Genomic DNA, 26,656 nt, shown 5'->3' with positions numbered 1-26,656 from the left:
ATATAGTTTGTGCACGTGTGTATATTCATACACATATGTGTATACATATGTGTGCACGTGTGTGAATACATGTGTGCGCACATGCTATATATGTATGTACATTTATATGTACATACATATATACATGCATGCACGCACACATACATTATGTGATATAAAATGTGCAGAAAACTTGCTTTTCATTCTGCAGGAAAGTAACACACTTTTGGTGGACAGATGGTTTATTCTGTTTTATTGACCAGTATTTAATGCACCTCCATAGTAATAGCTCATCACCTTTTGGATTCAGACCTTGCTTCTGTTTTAGCCTGATTTCTCAGGTCTACTTTTTATGGGTCTTAAACTCAGGATATGGGCACTGTCCCTGAGCTTTTATTGCTTGAGGCTAGCATTCTACCACTTGGAGCAACAGCTCCACTTCTGGTTTTCTGGTAGTTAATTGGAAATAAGAGTCTCATAGACTTTCCTGTCTGGGCTGGCTTGGAAACACGATTCTCAGATCTCAGCTTCCTGCATAGCTAGGATGATAGACATGAGCCACCAGTGTCCTGCTCTATTTTTTTGAGTGGCGAGTTGAGAGCTAGCTTCACATGTGTTGACGGAGAACTGCCTTTGGTGCACCCTGGCCATCAGGTGGTTTTCTGCCACCCCGGGTCTTGCTGTGAAGACAGTTAACGCAGTCACCTAAGGACCATCCGAGGGCTCCTGTGCCCACTTTCACTGTTCACTTGCAGTCTGCCTGCAAAACCCAGCTCTTAGTCCAGAGAAAAGAGGATAGGATTCAAATAGGGCAGAATTTTTGTTCTGCTTACTATTCAGATGGCCCTGGAAAAGTTATTTGACATAATTGTAAAGCCTCAGCATTCACACTAATAAATGGAGAAAATCTCTATCTTTAGAGGGTGGCTGCAAGGAGACAGAACTCACATGTGAAGATAAATGTGCATGCTCAGTTCCTCAGATGATAATGACTGACGCTGCCCTGGTCGGCCTTCCCTCCACAGGGAGAATTGAATTCTCCTCTCCTCAGCACGTGGCTTTTCTAAACGATAGCTCAGCAGCTGCTGTCCTCTCTCACTTGCTATTCATGTGCTTTGTTTTCGCCAACAGGGCATTTGATACTTTAGCTAAAGCACTTAATACCACAGACAGCTCCTCCCCACCAAGCCTGGCAGACGGCATTGATGCCAGTGGAGGAGGGAGCATCCACGTCATCAGCAGAGACCAGTCCACCCCCATCATTGAAGTGGAGGGCCCCCTCCTCTCAGATACGCACGTCACATTTAAGGTGAGTGAGTGCGCCCTGCCTGCCCCAGCTGCTGGGGGCCATGTGCTGCCACAGCTGCTCTGCTCTCTGAATTCAGACCTTGTGGTTGTAAGGTAAATAGGTAGGTTTAATTAGGTAGCTGATGAAGAACACCACACAGTATTCAGGCAGGAATAGAAGTTTTATTAAATTACCGAACTGCTGCCCTGCCTTGCGTGGTGGAGACTACATGGTCCAACACACCAGAGGGCTGTTTTGCCCAGCCTTAATGAGAGAAGGGGTGGAGAGAAGGTGTGGCTAGGTAGGGGAAGGTTGATGTGGATGTGATGTGAGCCTGGGACCCTCCCATGGTCCAATGGGAGGCATGACCAGGGGCGGTCCAGGATGTATCCTGGAAGGAGGGGGAGGTGACTGCCTCCAGGAGTGCCAGTTACTTAGGTGACACAGATACTGAACGGAGCACTTAGCCAAGAGGAGGCAAGAGTCTGCCCCACCTTTCCAGGGCAGACCTTACATTCCAGCCTTTTCACAATTATGAAAAAGGACACAGAGTCTCTCTGGCTACTTCCTGCTGGCAAAGGCATCGACATTAAGGATAAAAGGCATTGATATGGGCCCCTCCGTGAAGGCAGCAGGCAGCAGCTGTCCCTTGGTGGTAGTCCTTGAATGAAGTCTGGAAGAAGTCTCATGAGGCAGGGGCTGGGCAATTAGAGCACACAGGTGAGCTCATTCTCAAACTCTTGGCAGCTAAAAGAGTCTTCTCATTGCGAAGTATGTCCACTCTTCTCTTGCTCTCAGCTGCATTTGATTCTGAAATCTTCCAAGCCAGCAGTGTGGCCTGTCATTGCGAACATGGCTGCCGTGGTGCTCACCAGCGGGGCCCAGGACGGCTGCCCCGCCTCTGCCTTTCCTGTGCAGCCTGGCTTCAGCAGGGGCTCAGGGCATCTTAGTCTCCTACGGGGTAGAAGCCCTTGCAGGAACTCTTTGGCAAGCAGGCAGCCAGCCACTGGTGCTGACCACGTTGCCCCCTAGAGCTGCAGAAGGCAGACCAGAGAGGGCTAGCAGGTCTTCCAGTCGACTCTGTCTTCCTAGAGACTGGACCCTCTTGGTTTCCTGTCCAGAGTGGGTCTTCCTGTCTCTGCTTGCTCACCAGTAGGATTCCAGCTTCAAAGGCACTGGAGTCCTTGGCATCCTAACGATAGGACGTCCTCCAGCAAATAGGCCTGTTCAACACCCTCCCATGGTCCTCTAAGGTGGTCAAGTACACCTGCCAGCTGTGAGGTTGAATCCTGTGCCCTGCTCCCACTCAGACCTAGGGATGGAAGTGGAATAGAAGCCATGGCAGGTCATATTGACAGAGCCGCAAAGATGTGTTTGGAATGGGGAAGCTGGCCTCACCCTCAGGCTTCCCAACCCTGAGTCACTGAGCAAGAAATGATGCGGCGCTGCCCGTCCTCCTGTCTGGCCATGCCCTACACTGAGGATAGACCCATGTGGGCTTGAAAATCAGGTAGTGACCCTGGCTGTCACTGGGATGAATGTTGACAGAGCCACCCCCTGGCCCTCCTTCACCTCCTGTGTCCTGTCTCCTCTTTTCCAGCTGACTATGCCCAGCCCGATGCCGGAGTACCTCAATGTGCACTACATCTGTGAGTCTGCGTCCCGCCTGCTGTTCCTCTCCATGCACTGGGCACGGTCCATCCCGGCCTTTCAGGCCCTCGGGTACGCGGCTTTTGTCTCCCATATGTCCTTGCACGGGAGTGGTGCAGAGGTCTCTGAGGGTCCGTGTAGTTGACTGTTCCTATGACTCATTCAACACCCCGAGAGTCTTGTTAAATGTACTCAGTAGACCAGAAGCTGGGAACTGTGGTGTACCTAAACCTTTATGGAAGCCCAGCTGACATTCCTGTGTCAGCACCTTACCACAGTGGCATGTTGACCAGCATCTTCTGGGCTGGAAGTTCTTTTGCGTTTGCTTGTTGAACGTGACTGTGTGTTTCAGTCATGTTTCTCCCGCAGTCCCAGCACCTAGTCAGTGAAGCTGCCATGCTGGCTCTCAGCCTGGCTGGAAGACAGCAGCCTCCTGGAACTCTGAGGACATACTGGGGAGTTGGCCCTCAGTAGCGTACAGAAAACACCAGAGGGACACCAGGCCCCGCCTTGGGGCAGGCAGAGCCAGGTGTATGTCCATGAGAATAGTCTGCAAGCACTTCATTTCTCACAGCCTTCAACTTCCTCCCCATAGAATCCTTGCAGTGGGTTAAGTCCATAGAGCTCTTACCAGTACTGCATTGAGAGTGCTCGGGAGAGGTAGGTGGCGCTGGCGGGCCGGATCATGCTATGGTTCATGTTCTGTGTGATAGAGCAGTCGCCACACTCCAAGCACGGATAAAGGGGAAATGGAAGCCAGCTACAGGGGTACATGCCCCTAGTCCCACCTACTAGGGAGACAGAGGTAGGTAGGATTGTGAGTCTGAGGCTAGCCCAAAGAAAAATAGAAACAAAAGGGCTAGGGGCACAGCTGAAATGGTAGGAAGTTTCCGAGCATGCCCAGGACCCAGTACTGGGCAGGGAGGGTAGGTGGCAGAGTTGCCTTGCATTCTGGGAAAACTAGACAGTGGCTGCTAAAGAAGTATTGCAAGTTCAAATCTGCTATGAGCCCTTAAGAGCAGCGGCCACACTTTCTCCCGCCTGATCAGTGCTGTGACGTGGGCCTCCTGTAATAGCCTGCAGTGGTCAGCATCACTGGGGAAATGAGACTGTTGGCTGGGAGGTTAAGCATCGAGGCACCATTGCTCTGAAAGTGGATTTGTTCTATCAGAGCAATTTGGAATCTTGGACAGGTTTTCATAGCTCAGTCTAGATTAAATGTGCTAGCATATTTCAGCTTTTTTTTTTTTTTTTGTTATTATTTCTGTATCAGTCCTGGGGCTTGAACGCAGGGCCTAGGTGCTGTCCCTGAGCTTTATTTGTTCAAGGCTAGCACTCTTATCACTTGAGCCACAGCTCCACTTCTGGTGTTTTTTGGTGCTTAGTTGGAGATAAGAGTCTCATAAACTTTCCTGCCTGGGCTGGCTTTGAATCATGATCCTTGGAGCCTCCTCAGTAGCTAGATTATAGATATGAGCCACTAGAGCCTGGCTGTTGTCATTAAGGAATTGTACAAATGGGTTACAATTCCATAATCAGCTCTCTTTATTCTATTGCACATACATCTTTTATAGTTTGTGGTCAGGGTTATGGTCCTAACAAAATGCAGAGCACTTGCGTCCAGTTCTCCCTGCAGGCAGGCAGGCAGCTTGATGCAGCCAGAGCTGCTGCGTCTGGCAGCTTGCAGAATATGGCTGTGTCCCCCAGGCTAACCCTTCCTGAGTAGTTTGACCCAGAGATGGCTGCAGGTAGAGTAGCGTCCAGTTCCCACAGTCCACTTCCAGCTGTTTGCTCCCTGCCCACCAGTGTTGGCAGGTGTTCCTGAGTCCACGCCAAGCCCGTCCTTTGATCCGTGCAGCCTCTCGTGACTTGGCTGTAGGCCCTCCTTCCCAGACGCCTAGCTCATGGGACAGCCAAGCCACACTGCTCAGGGCTTAGGATGCTGTAAGAAACCGGGATGTGGCCATTCCTTCCTTTGCAGTCTTCTCATCACACAAGTCTTCTTCTTTTTTTAAGAGGAAGAATAGTTTATGGTCAGAGGAGCCTCAGTGGAAACAGTTAGGCTGGCCGTTTTTGGGAGAAGAGTCTTCCCCACATCCCTTGCCAGCTGCTGTGTGAGCAGTGCCGCACGCCACACTCAGCCTCTCCCTTGTGTCCTCAGGCAGGACTGCAACACCAGCCTGGTGCGAGCCTGCTGGAACGAGCTCTTCACCCTCGGCCTGGCCCAGTGCGCCCAGGTCATGAGTCTCTCCACCATCCTGGCCGCCATCGTCAACCACCTGCAGAACAGCATCCAGGAAGGTAGGCTTGGGATCGAGGGATGGAGTGTCTGGGGTCAGCCTTGTGCCTACCAGGCAGGGTACAGCCCTGGCTGGAACCCTCTACCAAAGCTTTACCTGTGTTGATCAAGGCTGCCAACATAGCAGATGGCAACTTCAGTGTCCTACCATATCCACAGGCCAGTAGAAGCTGGATGAAGTCATGGGAACTGTTTCTAGTCAGAGCATTTGAGTTTCTGCCAGACTGCTCTTATTTTGTGTGCTAGCACTGGGGCTTGAGCTCTGCCATCCATAGTAATGGATGAACTGTGGTTGAGTCCCAAACAACTGAGGTCTGGTTCTCAAAACTTTAACAGAGTGCCATAAGTAGAGGTTCAGCTTACTCCTCAGGTTCAGTAGAGTGTAGCCATAAAAGCTGTAATCAGTAGCACTCAGGTGAGAAGAATGGGAAGCAGATATTCCCAGTCAGCTGGCAGCATCCTTGGGGGACAATCACAAATGGCTGACACTTCTGAGTGCTTGCAACCACTGCAGAGCTCTGCAGGTGCAATTGTGTAGTAATGCAAACTGAGTAACATTGCCAAACTTGAGGCTTGAGATCTCAGGGTCACGGTTCAAAGCCAGCACAGGCAGGAAAGTCTGTGAGACTCTCATCTCCAATAAACCACCAGAAAACTGGAAGTGGCGCTGTGGCTCACGTGGTAGAGCGCTCGCCTTGAGCTGAAGAGCTGAGGGACAGAGCCTCTGGGCCTGCCTAGAGTTCAAGACCCACCACTGAGGGGAAAAAGAAAGTGAAGCATCTCCCATCTTGCCTGCTCGGCCCCCTCAGTGAAGTTGGATTTACTATGCTTGTCAGGTCTCAGCGCTCTGTGCTCTTAATTGTAGATAAACTTTCTGGGGATCGGATCAAGCAAGTCATGGAGCACATCTGGAAGCTGCAGGAATTCTGCAACAGCATGGCAAAGCTGGATATAGACGGCTACGAGTACGCATACCTTAAAGCTATAGTTCTCTTTAGCCCCGGTAAGATATGCGGTGGGTACTTGTGACACTTTCTCACTGTGTCTGCTGCTAGTACTGAACACGATCATGACGTCAGGGTGCGGCGAGCCTGGCTGACTGCTTTGCTAACTAAGCAGCACAAACTTTCTGTTAAATCTTTGCCTTGCAGCCTGAAGGAGAAAGCACTGCGGTGCCCCGTGATGTCCACACTGAGTGCTCCACATGGGAAGCCCACACTCCCTTTTCTGTCCTTCTCTGGTCCTCGATCCCTCTCGATCCCTACCCAGGTGCTAGGTTCTGGTAGCATAATCATGGGCTTACTCAGCCTCTGGGTCCAACAGTACAACAGGCTACCCTGACAGGTGCAGTCTGCAGTCATGGCAGTTAAAGAGGCGGCGGCAGCATGGTTTGTAGGTGAGAAGCTAACGGCACCTGGCCGGCCTGGCTCAGCGCCCTCCCTGCAGTGATTCTCACTCAGACTGACCTGTCCACTGTCCTCAGCAGAAGGGTCAGACACAGCGCAGCCTTTCTCTTCCTCCTGCCTTCCACCCACAGACAACAAAAGTAACTAATAAAATTGGGAGAAACTGTAATTAAATGTACAGAAAACAATCATTTCTAATCGTAGGTAATTTTAAAATCTGTTTGCTAGTGTAATAGGAAGCAAACTCTAGAACCAACCCAGGGGGCCACTCAGGAGCCTGTCCTGTCCTGGAAACGGTCAGCCTTGGGGGAGGTAGAGCAGAGCCAGTGCTGACGGGATTCTCGCCTCCCACTCTGTTGCACTGGAGAAGTTTGTCAGGAGTTTGATAAAAAGAAATAACTAAGAAGTCCGAAGTTGAGACTTAAGTGCAGAGGGGAATTTAGGGGACTTTTCTGTTTATAGACCATCCAGGTTTGACAGGCACAAGCCAGATTGAAAAGTTCCAGGAGAAGGCACAGATGGAGCTGCAGGACTACGTGCAGAAGACCTACTCAGAAGACACCTACCGGTGAGGCCCGGGGCTCCCCTGGACAGGACGGGGCAAGTGGGGCGAGGGTTTGGAGGCTGAAATAGGAGTTGTGCCACCCTTCCTGTTTCTATAGAGCAGCCTGGCAGAAACTGCTCTCTTACACAGTAGGCTTTGCACGTGGTAAGGCAAGGACGGGCTAGTGTGTGCAAATGCTGGGCTGGTGGGCACTCTGCTGGCCACTCCTGCTCTGTGTGAGTGTGGCCAGGCCTCAGGGACCTCTGACTAGATGGGGGGGGGGGGTGCCAGGTGGTCTCTCTGGGGCTAGCACTGCCCATGAGGCTCCTGGAGAATCTCCCCCATCGCTGAAGAGCAGCAACGGGAAAGTTCTCCATGGCCACCTTCCCACTGGCAGAAACCAGTCTGACCCCTAGAAGGGAGGGGTGAGTTGTGGAAGATAATGCTTTTACCCTCAGATGCACTGGTTTTCTTTAAGTCCCTTTATTTGAGTGTACATTAATTAGCAGTATTAAAACAGTGGACATTTATGTAACAGTAAGTCCGCACTCGAGTATGTGTTTGAAGAGGAAGGTTGTGCGTGTCTGCCTAGAAGCAGTGTGTCCTGATCTGGATCCAACGGGCAGCTGCAGGAGTTTCTGCTGCCCTGTCACGCGATCTATGCCGTGTGTGTCCCTAGCTCCCTCCCCCGAATTAGCAAAATTAAGAGTCCCAAGAGTCAGGTCCCTGCCTTCCGCAGACTGCATCTCATGCGTAGAACTCGTTCTGTTGCATGCCCAAAGCCCACAGATGCCCCAAGCTGGCTTCTTTTGCCCCTCAGGCAGGACAAGGACAGTTCCAGCCATCTGTCTGGTGTGTGTAGGGGCAGTGAGGGAGCTGAGTCCTGACGCTCCCTGCCCTTTGCAGCGCCATCCCTCACTGCGCCAAGTGAGAATGACTTGCCGAGTGGGGCTCTCTGGGTGCCACAGCCAGCCGAGCGCGTGGGCAGAGCCCTTCCTTAACCTCGGCAACTCTGGCCTTGGGAAGGTGTTTCATGTTTCCAGTGGAAGCAGTGTGTGATAAGAGTCAAGAAACAAGGAAGCTTTGTTGCAGGCCTCACACTCACCCAGGCCCCCCCCCCCCCCCCCCCGCGGCCCTCGAATGGAGCACACACTCTTTGCACATTCATTTTCAGCCTTCTCTGTCCTTTTGCCTGTAATGCAGTCTGTACCTCCCCGTTCTTGGCACCTGTGCCAATGGGAAGCTTGCCACATCCTCTGAGGCCATGCAAGAGCCTCCAGGAAGTCCTCCCGGTTTGCCCTCATACCGCCTGTGTCCCTTTAGCCTGTTCTGCTCCCACAGTTGGTGGTGGTACCCTTTCCCCCCGGCATGCCCTGCAGGATTGGACCAGGGTCACGTGGTGGCTGAGTGAATGGGACGGTACTAGTGTCAAAAGGCTAAGTACTCCTTGTAAAGACTGTTCTAGGCACTGTAGGAAACAACATTTTACTTCCAGAAATTGCTGACCTACTTGTAGCCGGGATCTGAAGAGCTCGGTTTTGTAGCCTTCACATCATCTGAAAGGAGCGTGCGTGCTCTCACACCACCCCCCTCACATCAAGGCGGGGTGGACGTAGTTGGGCTGCAGCTCCCCGCACCACAGCAGCAGTGCTCTGGCCCACGCCACTTTGTTCTCCCCAGGGGGGCTCCTAGGTGAGGGACAGCCAGGTTGTGTGGGATACTGTGGGTCACATCCACAGCTCTCCAAGGCAGGAGTGAGGTACGCGCCCCCCTCCACCCCAGGGCATCTATAAAGCAGAAACTTTCTTACTGCTTCCCTCCTTCCACACACTCTGCTGCTCCTGCAGAAGCATCACTGCCTTCTTTTCCATTTTTGTTGTTTATCAGTTCGTGCAGATTTTTGCCTTTTTCCTTTTATTTATTTTACAACAGGGTAGCCCAGGCTGGGTTTGAACTCCCAATCTTCCTACCTCAACTTCCCAGCTGCTGGCATTACAGGCATGTACCACCACACCTGACATTATCCTTTTATGAGCATGTAGTTGTCATTCTGTGAGGACACCATACTTTAGCCTATCATCTGTTGATGAGTTTCCAAGTGTTTTCTTTTTTTTTTTTTCTTTTGTTGGTCATGGGCCTGAACTCTGGGCCTGGGCGCTGTCCCTCAGCTCTTCAGCTCAAGGCTAGCACTCTACCACTTGAGCCACAGCGCCACTTCTGGCTTTTTCTGCTTATGCGGTACTGAGAAATCAAAACCAGGGCTTCATGCATGCAAGACCAGCGCTCTACCACGGAGCCACCTTCCCAGCCCTTTTTCCTTTCTTTTTTTTTTTTTGTGGATGGGATGGAGAAAGTACACAAACTGAGGAGAATACATTTGTACATCCATCTTTGTGCGAGGTTGGGAAGAACTGTTGAAATCAGAAAACCAAGAACAAGGGTAGATGTTGTTTGTGTCCGTTCTGTGCAGTTCAGACCCGGTTCCCAGAACCCAAGTGTGCCACGGCTGGAAGCAGCCGCTCCAGTTTTCTAATGCTCTTCCTTCTTCCAGCTTGGCCCGGATTCTCGTCCGCCTACCAGCACTCAGGCTCATGAGCTCCAACATAACAGAAGAGCTTTTCTTTACCGGTCTCATTGGCAACGTTTCAATAGACAGCATAATCCCATACATCCTCAAGATGGAGACAGCAGAGTATAATGGCCAGATCACCGGAGCCAGCCTATAGTGCCCATCACACTGCTGCCCAGGCAAGAGCCCTGCCAAGACCGTGCAGACACAGGGGAGTACAGTAGGCCTATCTTGGTATGTGCAAATACTTCCAGGGTGTTCGCCTTCCTGCCTTGCTGCCCCTCACCCGTCCGTCGGAGACAATAGCGACTAAGAGACTAGTAGGGTCCTTTCCGGCCACAAGCAATGTTTTAATGCCTTTTGATGAAGCAGATTTTGGAACAATCTTTTAACTCAATTTGTATTTAGAAATTCTCAAAGGGCAAAAACAAAAGTGAGGTTTTATAATATTAGAGACTAGTATTAAAGCAAACTAAAAGAACCTAAGAGAACAGTATGTGTGTAAATATATTTAAATTTTTTCCTTGGAATTAATAGCTACTAATTACCAGGGTAATAATAATAATATTAGCACTTTCTAAGCACTTCTTACCAGATTTTGTACTGTTAGCAACATCTTGCCTGTGGGCAGGGCAAATGGAAAATTATATGTCTTTTGCTGAAATGCTGATAATTTCTGTGAAAATTACTAGGGGTCAGGAGACAATCACCGTGTCGGGAAGAGGAGGCCCCCTGGTGGTGTTGCATTCAATTCCCATGAACAGAACGAGGCTGACAGACACTGTCCCCGAGTGGGAGCGGTGGCCCTAGTGCGTGACCCTAGTCAGGAGCTGCCTGACAGGGGGCCAGGGCCCGCCGGCTCTGGTCCATGGTGGGGTCTGCAGACTCCTGTGGACCTTGGGTTCTCTTGTGATAACTGTTTTTACAGAATTAGATTGTAGCTGTCAGACACAGGGACTGAAAGCACCTCCCAGGTCCCCTCCGCCTCTCGTGGCAGCTGGAGCCTTTTGACCCTGAGTACAAAGTGAGCATTCTGAACCCTTGCCAGCACTTCCTCGATGCGACCTGTGTGGCTGCATGCTGCCCAGCAGTCAGCCTGTCCGCACGGTCCCTGGACAGCGTTCTGTCTGGCCAGACTGGCATCTGGACGGGCCTCTCTGTTCAGGTCTAGTGCAGCTGAATGGAAGATGTCAGCAGGACAGGTTCTCTCTTGATTGTAAATATTAGGGTTTTCAGTGTCCGCAGACTTGCCACCTCTACTGGCTAGCTGTTGAGTGTCCTGGCATGCTGAGCACTTTGCTTCTCCAGGTGTGTGCCACACCAACAAAGCACCCCAGAGTGTTTTAAATAACGGGTGTAGAAGCAGGATGACCACTCTTCCAAAAGCAACCTTGAGGCCAGGCGTGCAGTACAAGCCTATAACCCCTACATTCCGGAGCCAGACAGGATTGAAAAATCCAAGGACAGCCTGAGCAACTTGGTGAGACCTTAAGTAGGAGTGGGGCAGCCCTGGGTGCTGCGCAGCGCAGCGGCAGAGCACTTGGCTAGCACGTGAGGCCTTAGGCTCCATCCCCACTAGTGGGGAGAGAGGGGGAGCACCCATCCCCAGGGTATTTCCCTCACAGATTACAGCTGCCAGACTTTATGAAATAGTAACTTTTGGTTACAAGGAAGTTACGTGTAACTGAGATGGGAGTCAGCAGCAAGGCTGTCCGTGAGAAAAGTGGGACAGATGCCCGAGGTTGGGCAAGGCGCTTCATATTGCTTCCTGTTTAGGCAAGATCAAGAAAACCTGGCGCGAGGTTGTTGGTGTGTGCTGAATCCAGCGGGGTGATGCCAAGCTGTCAGGACACGCCACCCTGTGCTGCGCCGCGCCGCGCCCTGCGCTGCAGGCAGCTCCTCCTGTTGATCCTGTGTTTAACCCACTCCACTCGCAGACCATGCCTCCCAAGCTCACGCTGGAGCACAGGAACTATCGTAAAGTGATGGAAAGGATTTAATTCCCAGTTTATTTTTTACTTCTCTAACCCTAACGTGGTGTGAATTTCACAATTAAGATGAGCAGCATATCCAGGCAGTTAGCACAGACCTCTTTCATCTCTGCTCGTGAAGGACTTGAGTAGATAGGTGTGGTCTGCTTTTCAGTTTGATTTTGGGGTATGAACGCATCAACCCTCATTCTTGCGGCCGGGCCTGGCATCCTGTGCCACCAGGCTGTGTAGACTCGGGCTGGATTGAAGATGTGGTGAGGAAGAAAGCTCCATTTGCTCAGTTGATTTCCATCCTGGTCCGGCTCCAGTCCCCTGGCTGGCCACGGCCTGCTCTGGGGTCCTCTGAGAGATCTGCTCCCTAGCTCTTCTTGGCCTTACTTCACAGGGGCCTTTCCTTGAAGGGTCACGTGAATATTACCCCACTTCTTGCTGCTGGAAGTCACGTCCAGGCTTTGAGCAAAGGTCCTTTCCATCTCTCGTCAGAGCAGTTTAAGCCAAAGCCAAGAATAACTTAGCTCTCAACCCTATTTGGGCTGCCTTCATAGGCCTTTCCCCTTGCTCATAGCTTGTGAAACTTCCACCTGAACTGAGACTTGTCCCTCCCACCCAACTCCGAGCGGCTTTGCCTGGGGGCCCAGCTGCTCCTCGTAGTGTGGACATGGCTGAGACGCACTCACTGTCTAGGCAAGTGTGCTCTTTTCTGGATGTATCCCCAGTCACGTTGGGTTAGGACAGCTGTGTGTGGAAATGGGGGAGGTTGTAAAGAGGGCAAGACCATATGACTTAGACAACACTAGGAGTCGTACTATTCTGGAGGTTTCTGAAGACGCCACCATCTCCCCAATTTGAAGTTTGTTGTGTATTGGAGGAGTTGCATTATTGATTGTTTAACCTCTGCCATCTGCTCATAGCTGGCAGTTCTTTTATTGTTTTGGTTTTAATATTGTCTGGGTGCTGTGCTCGTGTGCTGTTTGCTTTAGGAGTGGTTTCTAGCTTGTCAGGGCAGCAGCCAGGGTGGCAAGAGTGGATGCCTTGGCTCCCAAGTGGAGTTGCAGTTTCCATAGTTCACTCACTTAGGCTGTTAGGGAACCACAGTAGCCTGAGACGCAGGGTGTGCTGGAGTGTGCTTTTTCTGTGTTGCACTTCTGTAGGCCATGTTGCTCCTGGTCCTTCAGCAGCTCAGTATCTGCACCTGGAGCTGCTCAGTAGGGTGCGTGCGCCGCTTGCTGACTTCCCACAGCAGACGCTTTTGTGTGCAATGGAGGAGCGGCACTGAAACGCCCGAAGTCCAGACCATGTGCTGCAGCCCAGTGTTCCCTGGAGAAAGGAAGGAAGGAAGCAGCCCCTGTCCTTGGCTGAGGACACTCCGCTGCAGTCCTCCCTTTGCCCAGCCTCCAGTCTCGATTACAGGGGCTTCAAAAATGTCTTCAATTTGATGTCTCAGTTTTGTTTTTTTTTTAAAGACAACCTCTTTGTGAGAGAGATGTGGGGGGGTCAGGTCTCTTGTACACAGGTTTGTGAGGGGTGGGGGGTCAGGTCTCTTGTACACAGGTTTGTGAGGGGTGGGGGGTCAGGTCTCTTGTACACAGGGTTGGGCCTTCTCATTATGTGCCTCCCACCAGTGTGCGCTTCGTGTGCACAGACCTGGTCCCTACAGCAGCATTGCCGCATGTCCAGAGTTCCAGGCTGGATGACTGAATGAATGTACATGTGTTTATATCTTCTGTACAGTGTATATAGTATGTACATAGGTGTATATTATATATACAGCCGTGTAGCCACGTATCCAAACTTCATGTACGTTGAGGATGTTTATGGGTAGCATTGCTAATAGAAATGGATGCTGAGGTCTGACAAGGGGAGACAAGCACGTCTAGCAGTGGGCAGTCAGACTCCTGGACAAGCAAACTCTCAGAGGAGGGCAGTTCTCTGTTCTCTTGGATCACGGGGCCAGAAAGCTGGCCTACCTCAAAGTTAATTCCATCTTTTTCATGCATCAGTTTAAGGGGTAACTAAAGGAAGCTAGTGGCTAGCACTGCCTGCCTTCTCCAATTCTGTGAACTCTTTGTATGGTCTGGAGCTAGACAGGCCCAGGTCAGTGGGGTCGGTTCCCAGCAGTCTCCATGCTTGCTCTGCTTAGTCAGCAAGACTCTGCACTGTCTTGTGACCACATAGACTTCCCATCTAACAGCAGTAAAAACAGGTATCCTTCCAGTAATCAAGTTTGAGTGCCCGTGGCTAACCTTGGTGGCATAAAAGCTACAACTCTTAAGTTACTCCTTTCTGAAAGTATGTAACTGAAATCCACTAAACTGTCTAATGTAAATTATGATGCAAATTTTTTACATGAAAACTGCATTTTAATGTGGATATGCCCTTAAAACTACAGGTGCCAAAATGTCCTTATCTACCAGATCTAAATCCCCGTGCTAGGGATTTAGGCTCAGACAGGGCCGAGACTTGGGAACAGGGCTAAAAGAAGCCCTGGATAATGGCAAAACTTAACATCATGTGCAGGCTGCTTTTTCTTGCTATAATAAGCATGGGCCACTCAGCCTCCAGCTTTGTGTCTGCTGTACCCCTGGCCTTACCTTCTTGTGATTGTCAGACCCTGCCTGTGACAATCACACTACTGACAGTGGCTTTCCAGTTAAAACACACGTGCAAGATTAACAGTCTCATGCATCTAAATTTCTTTTGAGATATGTCTTTGAATAATGACATAAGAATAATTCAGACATAAGCTTAAGAAATAATTGGGGGAATACAGATGTCAGGTATTTCTGGCTGGATGTGTATCTGTCACCTTAGCTATAGCAGGAAACATAAATCAGGATCACAGTCCAACCCAGACAAAGAAACAAGAGCCTATAAAAAAAATTACCAGAGCAGTTAGGCGCTAGTAGCTCACACCTGTCATCCTGGCTATTTTGGAGACTGAGATTGGGAGGATCGTGGATCTGGGCCAGTCAGAGATACTCATCTCCACAGAGGGAAGCTGGGCCCTGCGTAACACCTGACATCCCAGCAATTATGGGAAGCCTCAAATAGCAGATCATGGTCCTGGGCAGAATGCTGAGACCCAGTCTTAAAAACCAAGCAAAGACCAAGCTGGAAGTAGTTCCTGTAGCACAACAGCTGCCCGGCAAGGATGAGGCCCCATGTTCCACACCCAGCACCAAAGGAAGACAGGCATTTTTAAAATATCCCTCTATGCTATCAGTCAGGAAGCCAGTGAATTTGGTGTCTTTTATACATGCAACATATAAAAAATACTCAGTGATATTTACCAATCGACTCTGACTGTGTGTTAAGGTTTGGATAACATCCGGAGGTGATAGACTTCACAGAGAAAGAGCTTTTCCTTAGAGAAGTACGTCAGTGTCACTGTGGCGCCTGAGCAGGCATGGACCCGAGATGCTGCTCCACCTACAACTAAGTGCTGGAATATTTTTCTACACTCTCCGTTTTCCCAATTACCTTGTAAATCAGTGTTCAACTAGTTTTATAACCGAAGAGCTGTACATTTTTCATAGCATCAACTGTAGTTTTTACCTCTAGTCTGGATTTCTGTCTGTATTAACAGCCCTTTAAAAAAATGTCTATTAAAGGAAAATCCGGGTGTGAGATTTTTCTGCCCTTCATAATATAGAACTATCATTTATGCCATTATCTCTTTTAATTCCAGGTTCAAAACCTGCCGAAAGCTGTAGCTTCACACAGCTTTCCGCCCCATGTGAAATCAGCTTTGTTATGTGATGGCATTTAAAAACTAGCATGTTCTTTTTAAACTGAGTTTTATATCTAATCAGTGTCTTCAGTCTTGAAGAGAAATTTGCATTGTTGTGTTTGTATATAGAGTACTGCAGTGCATGATTATTAGCTTTATGCATTTTATTAAATGCTGTTTTGTTGTGGCATTACTGTTGTGGCTTACTACTACCTACATGAGGTTTGTACTATTAAAAGTGTATTAAAGACTAAAGCGTGACCCAGCATCTTTCCTCACGACAGTCCACCGTGCCGCATGCGCCCTCCAGCGGGTTCTCCACCAAAGTGGTTTCTGTGCATTGGACTCGTCAGTGACCATCTCCGCGTCCATCCACAGGGAGCAAGTTAGTGTGAAGGTTAAGGGTGCCGCACAGACCTTTCTAGAGCAGAGCAGTGGGCTGCTGAGCCTCCACTGTCTACCAGTAATCCCAGATAAGTACTCAGGAAGCTGAAAGCCGAGGATCACTGAAGCCAGCCTGGGTAAGAAAGTCTGTGAGACTCTTAGCTCTACCTACCAAAAAAAAACCAAACAAAAAAAAAGCTGGAAATGGGGCTGGGAAGGCCCTGGGTTCCATTCCTCAACACCACATAAGCAGAGCTGAAGAGCTGAGGGACAGCACCCGGGCCCAGAGTTCAGGCCCCCATGGCCATGCCCCCCCCCCCCAAAAAAAAAAAAAATTGGAAGTAGACCTGTGGCTCAAGTGGCAGAGTGCTAGTCTTAGAGCAGAGAGTCAGAGACAAGTCCCAGGTCAAGCCTCAGCCTCCACAACAGCAAACTCCTCCTCTGAGGGCATCTGTGGTCAGGGCTGCACACTGCCCCGTGACTGCTCCTTTTACAGGGAGGATTCTTGAAGTCACAACAGAGCTGGCTCAGTATCTTTAAATGGCACTGCCAGGTAGCACCTCAGATGAAAACAAAATTGGACCCTTTAGAGAAGTAAGGGCAAAAACATTTGGCAAAACACAAGTTAACTTAGGTGTGTCACGTTGCAGAATCTCTTCTAGATTCCTCCTCTCATCACTGCTGAGCAAAACAAGGACAATGACCTAGAAGATTGTCGAGTCGGCCTGTCTACTCATGTGGAAATCCTGGCCAGCCTCCTGCAGCCTCACTACCCTCATCACAGACACCGGGCTCCTGCGGGCACCCCCAAGCCTGTTTCACACCACAGTCTGAAACCAAGCCGACTGGCCTCTGGCTCAATGCTTTGGTTTAGTACCTGGTTACAACCTGTCAGCCAAGGAAGAAAGGCCAGGAGGGACACTAGAGCCCCAGAGCCAAGACCAAGCCACGCCCCTGCTCAGGGGGTTGGGGGCTGAGGAATTGTCCACCTACCCTCCTCCAAAGGGCAGAGGGGTAAGGTGCCAAATTCCAGTTCCACCGAGCACGTGCCTGTCTCCTCTAACACACCAGGAGCCATCACCTAAACTAAGTCTGGTAACAATCACCCCAAACCAGACCGCACACATTACACATAAGATCCCACTCACGCAATTTAAAGAGCAGTGTTGCACAGAGCTGCCCACGGCCGCCTTTTCTGGGGCAGATACTGTGCAGAGGAGCCAGGAAAGGGCCTGGGCAGAAGAACTAGCCAACCTGTTCAGTCCCACCTGTCCAGGCTGCCAGCAGTCCGTGGCAGGCGCTACCCAGGTGGGCTCAGGTCCGCCTAACTGAACAGGCAGCAACAGCTGAGAAAGGCCCCTCACCCTCTGGGCTCCTTCCCGGGACTTTTCAACAGGCCCAGGAGCAGAGATAGCACCGGCAAGCAGGGCCCCAAACCTCCTGCACCTGCTGGGCAGGGCTGGCTCGTCTGTGGCGGTCTCTCCACTCTGATGTGTGGCCACAGCCTCAGCAATCAAGGGCCAGGGCTTCATCTGAAAAGGTGGGCACTGCGCACGAGGTTGCCTTGCATTACTAAAAACACCCAAAAGGACAGAGGAAGACAAAGCCGGTGGAGACCACAAGCAGATTGCAGGACTAGGCCAGTCAGCTGCTGTGCCTTGGCCCCTCCCCAGCCGAACCCTGAACAGGACCAGATCCAGCGAGCTGGGAAGAGAAGCCTTTTATTGATGGCCACACCTCTCTCTCCCGTATCCTTTACTGGAGGGGCCTCTGCAAGGGCCTGCCAGCATCTTCAGGGCCACAGTAACCAACTCTACCTCCGCACTGGGCAGATGCACTGTCCCAGCCCATTTGCAGTTTGGGGTTTTAATCCTGGGCACTGGCTCTCAATGAAGCTTTGTACTTCCCTGTCATCTCCTTGGGCAAGGGTACCAGGCTGGGGCAAGGCACCTGCCCTTCCACTTGGCACATGCACTTCCGCAGGCAGTACTTCGGGGGGCCGAAGTTGGCCGGATGAGATCGCTGCTGCTTCTCCAGCTCTTCTTGCCTGAGCGTTTCCCTGCCAAAAAGCACAGGCCTCAGGAAGGTACAACAACATGGCATAGGGCTGGGGTCCATCTCCCTAAGCCAGTTCTGTATTTCTTGCCTTCTCGCCTCTTCCAAGGGAGTGAGCCAGGGAGGCCTCTGCACTTGAGGGGAAAGGGGAAAGAGGAAGCACAAGCTTGCTGCAGTCCTGACCACAGTCTGCACATGCTCAAGGCTGAGCATGAGCCTTCCTGCAGCCCATGGGCAGGGCCTGCAGCCCTACAGGGAAAGGAAGATGGAGCGCGGCTTCTGGGCTTCCCTGCTGACAGCAGGCCAGCATCTGGCAGCAGCTGAGCTTGCAGTCCTCATCCCGCTTCCCCCAGCAGTGTCTTAGGGCAGAGCTGGCCTCGCCCACCACGGGAGCTTGGGTGAGCCGGAACTGACCCTGCTGGCACAGCTCTGATCACTGCCCGGAGGTGGAAGAGCTCTGTCTGCACCTCCCTGGCACAGCCCCCCCTCCGGCCAGCCTCATCAACTCACTCGCTCTTCCCCAGGATCTTCCTGATGTGCTCCATGATCTCCTTGTTACTCTTGGTCTCCACGTCCACCAGGACCTGCTCCCCGGAATCTGGAAACAAGAAGCACAAAGGAGCTGAGAACCCAAAGCACATTTTTCCTCGAGGTTGGGACTGCTGACTGCCTAGCATGGTGTGTGGTTGTTTTGTTGTTGTTGGGGGAAGGTGGGAGGAGGAAGGATGTGGGTGTGTGCATGCCTGCCTGTAATCCCAGCACTGAGAAGTCAGGATTGAGAATTCCGGGCCAGAGGAAGCCAACCCAATCAGGAAAGTCCATGCAATTCTGATGTCCAATTAGCCATTAAAATGCTGTACTGGATGTGTGACTCAAGTGGCAGAGCTCCAGCTGTGAGCAGGAAAGCTAAGGGAGGCTCAGAGATCAATCCCTAGCACCACTACAAAAAAGAAGCCATGCCAGGCGCCGGTGGCTCATACCTGTAATCCTAGCTACTCAGGAGGCTAAGATCTGAGGATCGAGATTCAAAGCCAGCCCAGGCAGGAACATCCATGAGACTCTTATCTACAATAAAGCACTAGAAAACCGGAAGTGGCGCTGTGGCTCAAGCGGTAGAGTGCTTGCCTTGAGCTGAATAGCACAGGGACAGCGCCAAGGCCCAGAGCTCAAGTCCCACGACTGACAAAAAAAAAAAAAAGCCACACAGACTGAGAGAAGTCACCACATGTACACTCCCTGACAAAGCAGCTGCATCTAGAATACCACAGGTAAAGAACTCAAGAAGAGGTTGGACACTGGTGGCTCACCGCTGTAATCCTAGCTACTCAGGAGGCTGACATCTGAGGATTGCAGTTTGAAGTCAGCCCAGGCAGGAGAGTCTGTGACCCCCCCCTTTGGGGGAGGGAGGGGAGTTGGTCGTGAGCCTGAACTCTGGGCCTGGGCGCTGTCCCTCAGCTCTTCAGCTCAAGGCAGCGCCACTTCCAGCTTTTTCTGCTTATGTGGTGTTGAGGAATGGAACCAAGGGCCTCATGCATGCAAGGCAAGCGCTCTACCACTGAGCCACCTTCCCAGCCCCATGTCTGTGACTCATTTCCAAAGAACTACTAAGAAAAACCTAGAAGTGGTTCTGTGACTCAAATCAGAGCACTAACCTTGAGCAAAATGAAACTCGGACAGTGTCCAGGCCCTAAGTTGAAGCCCCAGGACCTGCACCAAAAACAAAACAAAAAAACAAAACCAAGGACATACAAAAGCAAAGGAATAGCTTTTAGTGTGAGTGACTATGTGTGTGTGTATTAGGGCAGTATCTTTGGCTTTTTGGCGGTGGTTAATTGGAGATGAGTCTCATGGACAGACTTCAAACTGTAATCCTCAGACCTCAGCCTCCTGAGTGACTGGAATTACAAACACAAGCCACCAGCACCTAGCTTAACCTTTTTTGGCTGGGATGGAGCCTAGACCCTGTACATGCTGAAAGAGCAGCTCTCCCGCGGCTCGCATTTAAGTGAAGTGCTCGCATTTAAGTGGTGCGCAGCTCGCATTTAAGTGAAGTGCTATTCCATGGTGACGTCTACGGTGAAAGAAATCACAGTGAACTGCCTCTGGAAAGGGGGAGTGGGCTGAACCCAGGTAACACCAACGACCTCCGGGAGCCGCAGAAGCCCTGATGTCCTCCCTGGAAGAAATGGCACAGGCTGGGGGCTCGCCTCATCCGTCTCGCACCGCTGCCTGGCTCAGCAGCAGAGCACTTGTGTCGCATGCTCAGGCATGGTTCCATCCAGTCATCACGCACACACAATGCACACAGTCCAAGCAAAGACCCACAACCGTCCATGAGCACCCTCTCTCGCCCAGGGCCATGGTCTACACGCGCAGGACTCATCTTCTCCCGCCTCTGGCTGGTTGTCTTGCCTGCAGTCTCCTGTGGGCACCAGTGTCCACAGGGCAGATGTGTTTGCCTGTGTGGCTCCTGCACACTTCCCAAACTACGGTCTCCACCCCCAGAAGGCAGGTGAACAGAGAAAAGAGGTGTCACCATCTGGGTTACTGATTTCCTGCACCAGGGTGAACTGAACTGGAAGAAGTCCCAGCAGCTGTGAGGCCATGCGCAGCATGGAGGGAGCACATGGGGCTGAGGCGCACGGGCAGCCCAGGCTCAACCAGAACGCAGGAAGACTTCCTGGAAGAAATGGCACTAATCCCACGCTGAAGGGTGTTTCCCTTTGATCTTTTTTTCTTTCATTTGTCCAAAACCTGGACTTAAACTTGTATCTGATGCTTTTGCTCACTGGCTAGTGCTCTACCTCCTGAGCCACGCCTCCGATCCTCTGCTTCTGTTCTTGTGATCCTGGAGCCTCCTGCACAATGCCCACATCACCACTGAGCTATACCCCCACACCTTTTGAGATCTTTTAAATCGCTAAGCAGAGACTTGAATGAGCAAAGGCAGCCCCACAGGGCTCAGACAGGAATCTGGGAAATGGGCCAGTGCAAATGCTAGGAACAACCAGAGACAAGGCTGCAGGAGGAAAAGTCTCAGCAGCCACCACGTGTAGCGCAGGAGTGGAGAGCAGCAGGAGGGCGGATGCAGTCCCTCCACCCACAGCTGACACAGAGGCACCGCACTCACCTAGATAGAACCGCAGGAAGGGCGTGGGTGTCATGTTCTTAAACATCATGATCTGCACCCAGGGGTTCTTATACTGGATCTGAGGGATGTTGAAAAACACAAATTTCCTGCGGAAAAAAGGAAGAAATGACACCTATGAAAGAATTTTGACCCTAACATAACATTTCATGTGCACATGTATCGTGCTGCAAAGAAAGTCCATAGTTTGCATCAGATTCACAGAAAGACCCAAGAATGAGGTGAAAAATAGAGAGAGATCAGGAATCCTCCCAACACGGCCCCGACCTGAAGGAAATCTGTGCCCCACCTGCACAGCACGGAAACTCACTGGCACAAAGGTAAAATTGAAACCACAGAAGGCTCCACACCTGTCTGTGAACACAAGTGTGTCCTACAGGTGTGCACTGCTTAGCAAAAATAAGCCATCTGGGAGCAGGCAGGAAGAGGTGGCTCACGCCTGTAATCCCAGCAACTGAGGTAGCTGAGATCTGAGGATCCAGGTTTGAAGCCAGTCCATGCAAAAAAGACTCTGATCTTCCAAAAAAGCATAGCTCAATTGGTAGAGTGCCTATATAGCAAACATGAGACCTGAGTTCAACCCCGAGCACAATTATTTAAGGGGAGGCAGTCTACTGCACACCTCTAATTTCCGCTACCCGAGTGGCAAAGGCAGGAGGGTTGTGCTTCAAGGGCAAAGTTAACCAAGAACCTGTTTCAAAAAATATAGACAAAAGGGTTAAAGGTGTGGTTCAATTGGCAGAGCACCTGCCTAGCAGCTGTTAGGCCCTGGGTTCAGCCCGCAGTGCAGCCATGACTGCTAAAGGGGGATATTGTCATAACCCGGATGTGGAAGAAAACCTTTAAACTTAAAATGTCGGGGGCTTTTGTTTTTTGTCAGTTGTGAGGCTTGAACTTGGCCTGGACACTGTCCCTCAGCTCTTCAGCTCAAGGAAAGCGCTCTACCACTTGAGCCACAGCGCCACTTCCAGTTTTCTGGTGGTTTATTGGAAATAAGAGTCTGAGTCTCATGGACTTTCCTGCCCGGGCTGGCTTTGAACCGCCAGATCTCAGCCTCCTGAGTTGTTAGAATGACAGACGTGAGCCATTGGCATCTGGCTTAAAATGTTTTAAATAGAGATAACCTTAAACATACTAAAAATCTTTGCGGGGGCTGGGAAGGTGGCTCAGTGGTAAAGCGCTTGCCTTGCATGCCTGAGGCCCTGGGTTCGATTCCCCAGCACCACATAAGCAAAAAGAAAAAAGCCGGAAGTGGTGCTATGGCTCAAGTGGTAGAGCACTAGCCTTGAGCTGAAGAGCTGAGGGACAGCGCCCAGGCCCAGAGTTCAGGCCCCATGACCGGACCAAAAAAAAAATCTTTGCATGGCAAAACTTGCCAAAAGCAAAGCTAAAAATCTGCCAAGCCGTACCAGGACTCTAAAGGTAGGAACAGAAGGATCTCAACTTCAAGGCCAACCTGGGCTCCAGAGTGAGACTCTGTCTCAAAAAACAACCATTGCTACCTACTACCAGTTCACATTACTGTGAGCATAACTTAGGAAGCTTTAAGAATCACTCAGTAAACAAGATGCCTACTAAAGCAACTGATTCCAAGAAAAAGGCTTAACAGTTAAAAAAATCAGAAAGAGTGATGAGGAAGGGAACTTATCAGAGAAAAAGGCCAGAAACACAGCGTGAATTTGCAAACTCCTCCAAAGCATGGACCCTGTGACAAAGGAACAAAACAGAGCCAGCACCCAACAGGAGGAAACATGGAGCCTTTATGACAGCACCAAAAGCATCTGCACACGAACGCGGAACAGGAATTTTAAGCAACAATATTAAAGAAAAAGAACAACTTAAACCACGCAAAGAAAAGATGGCTACAACAGTGTGAAACCCTCAAAGTGCTTCCTTCACATGCGAAGAGCACAGGACAGAGCTAGTGAAGGTCTGGTGGCAAGATTGCTGAAGGAAGAATAGGAAAGGCAGTAGAGAACAGGGCTAGGGACTGGGAATATTTCATACTGAAGAGAGAAAGTCAAATTCTGACATCCAGGGAAGAAGAGCAGGTCCAGCGGGTGCTTTGAGCCGACGGCGGCCAGGCAGGGTCTCGCCAGAACCTGGTCAGCAGCCTCAAAGCACGAACTCCAAACCAGACTTTTCTTCTGGTGAAGAAGTGAAGCTGCCCCAGGATGGTTATTTTTTGGTCGGTTGTGGGGTTTGTCCCTGGGACAGCTGTCCCTGTGCTCAAGGCGAGCGCGCTAACACTTGAGCCACAGCGCCACTGCCGGCTTTCTGGTGGTTTATTGGAGGTAAGAATCTTCCTTCCCGGGCTGGCTTCGAACCGGGGGCCTCGGGCGCTCAGCTTCCCCGGGCCTCAGGAGCTTCCCCACCGACGTCCCCGTGCCCGCGATCAGGTCCGGAACCCGCGGCCATGAGCCCCAAACCAAGGCGTGAGCGTGGCCAGGCCGGGGGCCGGCCCCGCGGGGATCCCGGACGCGGGGGTCAGAAGCTGGGTGAACGGGCGCGGGGGCTCACGCCGGCCATGCTGGCTGCGCGGGGGCTGAGGCCGGAGGCCTGGGGTTGGAGGCCAGCCCGGGCGGGCGGCGGGGGGGGGGGGGGGGGCGGCGGGGGGGGGGCGGCGGCGGGGGCGGCGGCGGCGCGGCGGCGGGGGGGGGGGGGCCCGGCCGCCTCCCGGCGGAGGCCCGGCCGCCCCGGCCCGCTGCGCGGTGCGCACGACGGGGCCCGGGCCCCCACTGACCTGGCGCCCTCGCTGCGCTCCCCCTGCGTGTTGTAGTTCACCGTCATGACCTTCACTGCCTCCTTGAACACCACGCTTCCCTGGCCCAAGTACTGCAGGGTGCGGCGGATGGGGAAGCGGCCCTTCATGGGCATGGTGGCGGTGGGGGCGGCCCGCGGCCTCCGGCGGGAAGCGCGGCCGCCACAGCCCCGCGGACCTCACGCCGGCCCCGGCCCTCGCGCGTCTCGACACCCGCACGGCATCACGGGAGACGCCTCCCGGCGCGCCGCGGGGCACCTAGGGATTTGTAGTTCTGGACAGGGGGCGGGGCCGGGCGGCGGTGGGCGGGGCTGCGGGCAGGCTCCCCTGCGGACTGGCTGCGGCGCAGGGCTCGGGTTTCCGCGCGCGTCCTCCGCGGGAAGACGCCATGGACCCGGCTTCCCGGTGGGAAGCAAGCCCGGACGCCGAGCGGCCAGCTCAGCCTTGCGGCTCAAACTCCAGTAGATCAGCTTCTGTCTCCCAAGATTCCTAGCTTCGAAAGGAAGACAGAGCCGCGCGTCTTCTCTCCTTGGCTCGCGTTCAGCCACCGACCCGGTCCGCTGAAGCCCGGTCCCCGGCCGTCCCGGCGGTCCTCGATGGTCCCGGCGGTCCCCGGCCGTCGCGGCGGTCCCCGACGATCCCCGGCGGTCCCGGCGGTCTCGGCCGTCCCCGGCGGTCCCGGCGGTCCCCGGTGGTCCCGGCGGTCCCCGGTGGTCCCCGATGGTCCCGGCGGTTTCCGATGGTCCAGGCGGTCCCCGATGGTCCCCGATGGTCCCGGCGGTCCCCGATGGTCCCGGCGGCTCCCGGCGGTCCCCGATGGTCCCAGCGGTTTCCGATGGTCCAGGCGGTCCCCGATGGTCCCGGCGGTCCCCGGCGCCGCTGGCAGGCCCCGTCCTCCCGCCGTCCCCGGCGCCGGGGCTCCCGCCGCGCTCTCCTGTTCGGGGGCCGGCTTCTTTCGTAGTCCTTGAAGGAAACATGCAGAGGCCGAGTTCGGTGGCTGTCATTTAGGTTTGTTTTTCCCCAGTCCTGGGGCTTGAACTCGGGGCCTGGGCGCGGTCCCTCAGCGCTCTACCGCTTGAGCCACAGCGCCACTTCCGGTTTTCTGGTGGTTCTTTGGAGACAAGGTTCTCACAGACTTTCCTGCCCGGGCTGGCTTTGAACCCCGATCCTGAGATCTCAGCCCCCTGAGTAGCTAGGGTGACAGGCGGGAGCACCAGCGCCCAGCGTCTTGTCATTTCTTTTAATGCAGCCACCACACCTGCCTTCGAAGTTGTTTTCGATGTGTTGCTAAAAGCAGTTGCCTTCTGATTTGTCCTGCAGTTCATCTAGTCCCTCCCCTCTCAATTACCTTCGCAATGTTTTCTTGCATGACATCAATAACCTCATCCACTTTATTCTGCACATGCTTAATTTTATCATTTCTAGGTCCAAATCTTGGTCCTGATGGTTTCCTTAGAAAAATGTCCTCTTCATCAGAATCATCTTCCAAGAGATTTCTCCTTTCACTTTTCACAGAGCCAGCAAGGTCGTCATTGGGGTGGCACTTGAACTTGGTGGCCACATTGCTACTCACACTCTTCTACTTCCCGGCAGAGCAAGTATACACCTGAGGCTCCTGAGGAGTCCTAGGCAGTGGCGGCAGCAGGGGGAGGAAGAGGCCCGGCCCGGCAAAGGTGGGCCCAGGCCCGCCCCAGCGGCGGCTCTGCAGCTGTGCCCCAGCTTGCTCCTTGAAGTTCTTATCCACTTCATTCCTTCTCTTGTTGGAATGCCAACTGCATGTATTTTTAAAACATGTTTTGACATCACCTCACAATTCTTGCATTTTCTTCTTTGATTTCAGAAGGCAGATTTACATTGAGTTCCTCAAGCACATTCTTTGGCTCGTAGCATTTACTGTTCAGCTCATTATAGCAGTCTTTATTATTATTCCCAGTATTTCTTTTTGATTCGTAAGAGTTCTCTTACATCAGCTTCAACATCCGCCTGTTCTCATATGTTGTTTGCTTTTTACCACTAGGGGTATATCTATAGCCATTTACACATGCTAAATTTCCTGCCATCACTGCAAGTCGTGCTAGGGTTCTTTTTTGGGGGGAGGGGTTCTCTTGCCCTTTAGCATGCTTGTTGAAGGTGATGCAGTATTGCTGTGTTGAATAATAGGAACTGGGGTAAGTAAACCTCATGTGATGATTTGTATTGATCTGACTAGATGCGTTGAATATTTGCTGTAGCTGGAGTTGCACCAAAGGCTCCAGACTCCTCTGGTGTCTGCTTCTGTCTCCCTTTAGCTTCCAGCTTCTCTACATTCTTCCTCAGTCTGTCTGGCAGCTGTCTTAGCTATGATCCATGCTTACTTTCTTGAAGCCCCACTGGGATGGTGACGGATGAAGGAGGGGTACTTTCTTGTTTTTGTTTTTGTTTTTTTTGTCGGTCGTGGGGCGTGAACTCTGGGCCTGGGCGCTGTCCCTCAGCTCTTCAGCTCAAGGCGAGCGCGCTACCACTTGAGCTACAGCGCCACTTCCAGTTTTCTGGTGGTTTATTGGAGATAGGAGTCTCACGGTCTTTCCTGCCTGGGCTGGCTTTGAACCACGATCCTCAGCTCTCAGCCTCCTAAGTAGCTAGGATTACAGGCGTGAGCCACCAGCGCCCAGTTTAGGAGGGGTACTTTCTAGGACCTTAAGGTTAAGGCAAAAGATGTTGATGGGCCTGTGTCCTTGGCTGTGACCTTCACCAGTGCCACCTCCTCGGATGTGGCAGGCAGGCCTTGACAGGAAGAAAGCACTTCCCCTGGGTGGTCCCTTCCACTGTTATAAGCCTCTCTGCCGGAGCTTTAAAAGGGTCTTTCTCTGCTG

General features: G+C 52.1%; 2 protein-coding genes across 4 annotated transcripts in view; one reads left to right on the top strand and one right to left on the bottom strand.

Annotated features, from left to right (window-relative positions):
- Nr2c2 (nuclear receptor subfamily 2 group C member 2) overlaps positions 1 to 15,711 on the top strand; it is a 63,985-nt gene extending 48,274 nt beyond the window's left edge. For 2 of the 3 annotated variants that reach the window (XM_042679744.1, XM_042679743.1), the window contains exons 9-14: positions 1,111 to 1,288; positions 2,868 to 2,989; positions 5,079 to 5,218; positions 6,082 to 6,219; positions 7,085 to 7,190; positions 9,718 to 15,711. In XM_042679744.1, coding sequence (XP_042535678.1) covers positions 1,111 to 1,288; positions 2,868 to 2,989; positions 5,079 to 5,218; positions 6,082 to 6,219; positions 7,085 to 7,190; positions 9,718 to 9,892 — 859 coding nt within the window. In that variant the 3' untranslated portion in view covers positions 9,893 to 15,711. The remainder of the gene's footprint in view (positions 1 to 1,110; positions 1,289 to 2,867; positions 2,990 to 5,078; positions 5,219 to 6,081; positions 6,220 to 7,084; positions 7,191 to 9,717) is intronic. The other variant, XR_006147433.1, reaches the window with a different exon arrangement.
- A 1,834-nt stretch (positions 15,712 to 17,545) lies between these two features.
- Positions 17,546 to 24,012, bottom strand: Mrps25 (mitochondrial ribosomal protein S25). Its single transcript, XM_042679914.1, has 4 exons — positions 23,787 to 24,012; positions 21,026 to 21,132; positions 18,406 to 18,493; positions 17,546 to 17,899 (listed from the first exon to the last, which is right to left on the bottom strand). The coding sequence occupies exons 1-4, from the start codon at positions 23,918 to 23,920 to the stop codon at positions 17,707 to 17,709; spliced, it is 522 nt and encodes a 173-aa protein (XP_042535848.1). The 5' UTR covers positions 23,921 to 24,012; the 3' UTR covers positions 17,546 to 17,706.
- Between the last annotated feature and the right edge of the window lie 2,644 nt (positions 24,013 to 26,656).

Source organism: Dipodomys spectabilis, unplaced genomic scaffold, assembly GCF_019054845.1.
Source record: "Dipodomys spectabilis isolate Male_0828 unplaced genomic scaffold, ASM1905484v1 ptg000054l, whole genome shotgun sequence".
Taxonomy (NCBI): domain Eukaryota; kingdom Metazoa; phylum Chordata; class Mammalia; order Rodentia; family Heteromyidae; genus Dipodomys; species Dipodomys spectabilis.
The sequence above is the reverse complement of the archived record's forward strand: the minus strand, read 5'-3'. Positions and strand labels throughout refer to the sequence as shown.